The 4,950-nt window shown below is 35.4% G+C and overlaps 1 protein-coding gene across 1 annotated transcript in view; it reads right to left on the bottom strand.

The window, feature by feature from the left end:
• The window catches only part of LOC107668485 (transcription initiation factor TFIID subunit 4-like), an 88,747-nt gene that overhangs the window by 76,024 nt on the left and 7,773 nt on the right, over positions 1 to 4,950 (bottom strand). Inside the window, exons 3-5 of the mRNA XM_016460364.1 lie at positions 4,103 to 4,213; positions 2,155 to 2,298; positions 615 to 737 (exon numbers count right to left, since the gene is read on the bottom strand). Coding sequence (XP_016315850.1) covers positions 615 to 737; positions 2,155 to 2,298; positions 4,103 to 4,213 — 378 coding nt within the window. The remainder of the gene's footprint in view (positions 1 to 614; positions 738 to 2,154; positions 2,299 to 4,102; positions 4,214 to 4,950) is intronic.

Raw genomic sequence — 4,950 nt, 5'->3', positions numbered from 1 at the left:
AGTTTTAATGCACAAAACATCAAAATCAAAATAACAAAAGCAATCGAATGTCTTTCGATTTTAATGACAAAAAATATTGCAAATGTGTAACTTAACTTGCAATCTGCAAAGGAGTGGGAAAATATGTTCAAATACTCCATTTAATGTCAAAGAAAAGTTTATAAATAAACTTATTTCACAAAATCTGTCATTTTCTGTCAAGGATTAGGCATTCGTATATGTGAAAATGGGCTGAGAATTGAACAAGTAGTTGTAATCTGGCTCAGATTCAGACAGGAATCATGTGTTTGTGGTGTTTTTCTGCTAATTAAGAGAAAATACAAGACTTCTCCGAACAAATGGTTGTAAAACCAAAAATGCTACGAAATGCATCATATTTTGTGAGAAGGTGTGATGTGCTCAAGCAAATCAGCAACTATTTTTGGAATCAGCAGCACCTAGAATTAGTAATAAACAAGTGTTGGATTTTATTCAGCAAATATGATGCAGGCCGGTGTAATATTCAGGATTTAAAATGAGGCCTTTCATGATGACATTTAAAGAACAAAATGAACATTCTACACGCTGTAGATTTATGAATTCAGATATTTCTGGAGCAGAGGCGCCACACGTACCAGTAAATCCTGCACCAGCGCTTTCACGTTTCGAGACGTCTCTGGGGAAGGGGAGTTATGGGATGCCAACTTGATCAACGTCGCCAAGAAGTTCTTGCACTTCTTCACGTTCTCCTGCATCTCCTGGTGAGAGAGAGAGATGGTTCATTAGTTTCACATCGACTCGTGCATCAGAACGCTGCGTGTTGAATTAGACGTGCCTCATGATAACACAGCACAGGCAGAGCTGAAGCGTGTGTCTTGATTTGGTTTTGGTTTATCCGTGCTCTGTTGTGCTTTTGTTGTCATAATCACAGATCGACCCTCATGGGTAACTCAAGTATTTTAATGAAATCCTCTAAATTCCATTTAAATGCTACAAAGCTGTCAATCATTTGAGGTTAGAGAATGTGTCAATCAAAAGTCTTTTTTAGGGCTGATGGCGTGTTACGCTGTCAACACTGAACTCAAATACTATTCATGAACTGGTCAAACTCGTGCAAACATTTACAGGCCACATTTCACCACAAAATCAAAAGGAAATGAAGCCTATTTTTAGATTTTATGAATTGTGACATTATTTTCATGACAAGTAAACACATTTAGCCACCAATTTTCATTACCATAGAGAATCCGGGATTTATTTTTTGTAATTTCCATTATTCTTAATTGACTTAAGGTATGATAATTTAATATAAATGACTGTAACACAACAATTCTTTTTTTTTCTGGAGCCGTGAGAGACACTTTTTTTTTTTTTTTTTTTTTTTTTTTTTTTTTTAGGGGGGGTTAAATATGACCTGTACGTGTTCTTGACAGCTTTGTGAGATTCACCGGGATATACAAAAGTTTTGGGTCAGTTCATTTAAAAAAATTAATGCTTTTATTCAGCAATGATGCATTAAAAATATTAAAAGTGACAGCAAAGACATTTATAATGTCATAAAAGATTTCTATTTCAATCCTGAAAGAAAAAATGTACCATGATTTCTACAGAAATATTCGGCAGCACAACTGTTTTCAACATTGATAATAATCAGAAATGTTTCTTTAGCAGCAAATCAGCATATTAGAATGATTTCTGAAGACTGGAGTAATGATGCTGGAAATTCAGCTTTTAATCACAGGAATAAATTACATTTTAACAGATATTCACATAGAAAACTGTTATTTTAAATTGTAATAATATTTCACATTTTTACTGTATGTTTGATCACAGAATAAGAAAAAAAAATCACACTGACCCCAAACTTTTGAATGGTAGTGTATGCGAACATGCATGTCTGTGTTTGCGTGCAGATGTAATGCCCAGATGTCTATAGGCTGGTACTGCCACATGTGTGTTAGTTTGTATATTCTTGAACATGCTGGCAGGTGTGTGTGTGTGTGTGTGTGTGTGTGTGTGTGTGTGTGGGTGGTTTGGATGGAGCCTAACCAAGTCCTGACAGTTAACCAGGGAAGCTTGAGGGGTCCAACAGTCACTCACTCACTTGAGCTGAGAAAAAGAATAGATAAAGAGAGAGAGAAACTTGCGGGCTTCGATACAGGAGGGCACACAGACCTGGGAGACAAGCGGAGATCCGGGGGCCGGGGTGGCTGCGCTCTGCGGGGCTAGTGGCATCTGAGTGAGGGGCCCCTGGGGGCCCAAGGCCGGCTGGACCTGCTGGGGAGCTGTCACTGCCACGGCGGCTGCCACGGGGGCCTTCTAGAGGAGGAAGGAGCAGAGACACGGAGATAAACACAAGCTGACGTCTGCCTGCCAGCAAGGCCACAGAGAACAGATGAGACGGCCACAGCGCGCCCTGTCACATCACGTGTCCCGAGAGAGCGGGGGACGACAGGAGCCAAGAGAGAGAGAGAGATGGAGGAGAAGAACTCAGAGCACGTGATCGCTGCACCTGACGACTCACAGTTCGCTTGGTTTGCTCCTGAGGCGCTCGCTCTCCATCTCTTACAGCAATGTTGAGTTTTTCCTGTCTGTTCTTTGTCTTTATGTAAGAAATCTAATAAAACACAACTTTATAGATAAGCACAGGAGTAGATTAAAAAGCACATAAGATTGATTTCAGTCAGATTAAAAGCAGATCATTCTGGTTTTGGATGTTGATCAGTTCATTCAGTTCATGCTGTAATGACAGCGCTGCTCATTTTCAAACTTTTTCATTTACAGAAAGTAGCAGTGGCAATATATTTAAATAATTAAATAAAATAATTATAAATAAAGTAATTAAAATTACATAATTCCAAATGTTTCAAAAGCTGAATGTTCTTCAGAATTTGCTCTTTTTATTACCAATTAATTTACTTTTTTTTCCTAGTAGTTTGTGATTGTTTGTTTTGTCATGGGTTTTTTTGTTGTTGTTTTTTTTTTACTGAAATAGCAATTTCTACCTGATAAAATATTGTAGAGCCTGACATAACTAGAAACATTTATATTCATTCTAAATATTTACACGACTTCTTACCATTTTATTCATTTCTTGGACTTTTTCAGGTCTAGAAATCACACCAGTGTAATTTTATTATCATTGATATACTATTATAATTTTTGTTAGTATTTGATTTTTTTCTTTTTATTATCATTGATATACTATTATAATTTTTGTTAGTATTTGATTTTTTTCTTTTTATTATCATTGATATACTATTATAATTTTTGTTAGTATTTGATTTTTTTCTTTTTATTATCATTGATATACTATTATAATTTTTGTTAGTATTTGATTTTTTTAATTTTGTATTTTATTTTTATATTTTCTGTTTTAATTTCAGTTTTAGTTAAAAGTTTTAGTAATTTTGTTGTTTTTGTCATTTTTATTGTTATTTGTATTATAATTTTAGTACTTCAAATGTTTATTTTTTTATATTTTATTTCACTTAATGTTTTTTTTATTTCAAGTAATGAAAATGTTTTCTACAGTTTAGTTTTAGTTAATGATAATAACCCTGAATCACACTTTAGAAATTACCTCATATTTTCAGATTTTCCAAAACGAAAATCGTGAATGTGTGAATCCTGGCTCTTAAATAAAATGATGATTGTTGAGGGAACCAAAAAAAAAAAACATCTTGATTTTCAGTTGTTTTAGCTTATTTTAAAGCTTGTTTTGTCATATTTTAAATCATTTTAGTCATCTTGGAAGTTTGCTGAGGATAATTGCTCCCCTAGTTGAGAACCACTGTATTAACAAAAACATGACAATTTTATTAATAAAATAAAGTTTTAGCGAAAATGTGTATCTTCTAAAATTGTGACAATATTTTTAATTTAAAGTATGGCCTCTTGTATCTTGTTGTCTGAATTTTTTTATTAAATCAGATTTTTTAAATGGCTGTAATGCACAGCCTTGTGCAGCTGAATATTAAATTCACTCAGTTTTTCTCCTCTGAAACTCTATGGTCAGATACAGCTGGCATCTTAATGCTTACATGAACATAAAAACAACTGATGCTGATGAGTGGGAAACAGAGAGAAGGAGAGACAGAGACGGGACAGGGCAGATGCTCACAGCGGGGCCGGCTGCAGTGCTGGTCTGGGCCGCGGCACTCGGTGAACTCGACTGGACCGGTTTAGTTTGAGCCGCAGGAGCGGGACGAATCGCCTGAGTGCTAACAGGAGACTGCAGGGAGGAGAGGAGCCAGAGAAAGAGAACAGACAGAAAGGAGGGAGGAAAGAACGATTGAGAGCAGCATCACAGAGGAAAGGACGAGTCACAGGATCTGAAAACCAGACTTTCAGCATGGGGTTTATAAGATGCCTGTCCGAAACTCTGGATGAGTAACTGCTTTGAAAGAGTTTTGTCAGTGACACACACGCTCATTTCTTCAGTGTTGTGTGTGTTCACTAAGGCTGCTGTTCAATTAAAGGAGCGTTATGAGTTCAATACTCTATGTTAGGATTAATCAAGTGCATTTATGCCATAATGTTGATTATCACAGAAAAAAAAGCCAAAAAAAAAAAAAAACGAATCCCTTTCATTTTATGGGAATTCAAATTCAACTGGCCACAACACACAGGAAGCTGAACTGGAAATGTAATTTACAAAAGCAAACAAGTAATGCGCAGCATTCTGGGAAATAAAGTGTTCTCCCACCCTGGTCCAAAATCTATCGATCTGCCTGTTAAGGCCTAAAAACCTTCAAACTTCAAGACTAACTTTCTTGACAAACTTTCCTTTTCTTGTTAAAAACTGCACTTATTAGGGTTGCATGGTTTTCTTTGAATTTCAGTTCATTTTAATTCTGTTTCCTTTGTTGTTGTAAACTAATTTTACAATTAATACATACAATTAATATATATTCAAAGATTGTACAGTATATGTACAATAATTCTAAAAATATTAAATATTAAATTATA

Source organism: Sinocyclocheilus anshuiensis, unplaced genomic scaffold (assembly GCF_001515605.1).
Source record: "Sinocyclocheilus anshuiensis isolate Anshui unplaced genomic scaffold, SAMN03320099.WGS_v1.1 scaffold2085, whole genome shotgun sequence".
Lineage (NCBI taxonomy): Eukaryota > Metazoa > Chordata > Actinopteri > Cypriniformes > Cyprinidae > Sinocyclocheilus > Sinocyclocheilus anshuiensis.
This window is presented reverse-complemented; position numbering and strand designations above follow the sequence as displayed.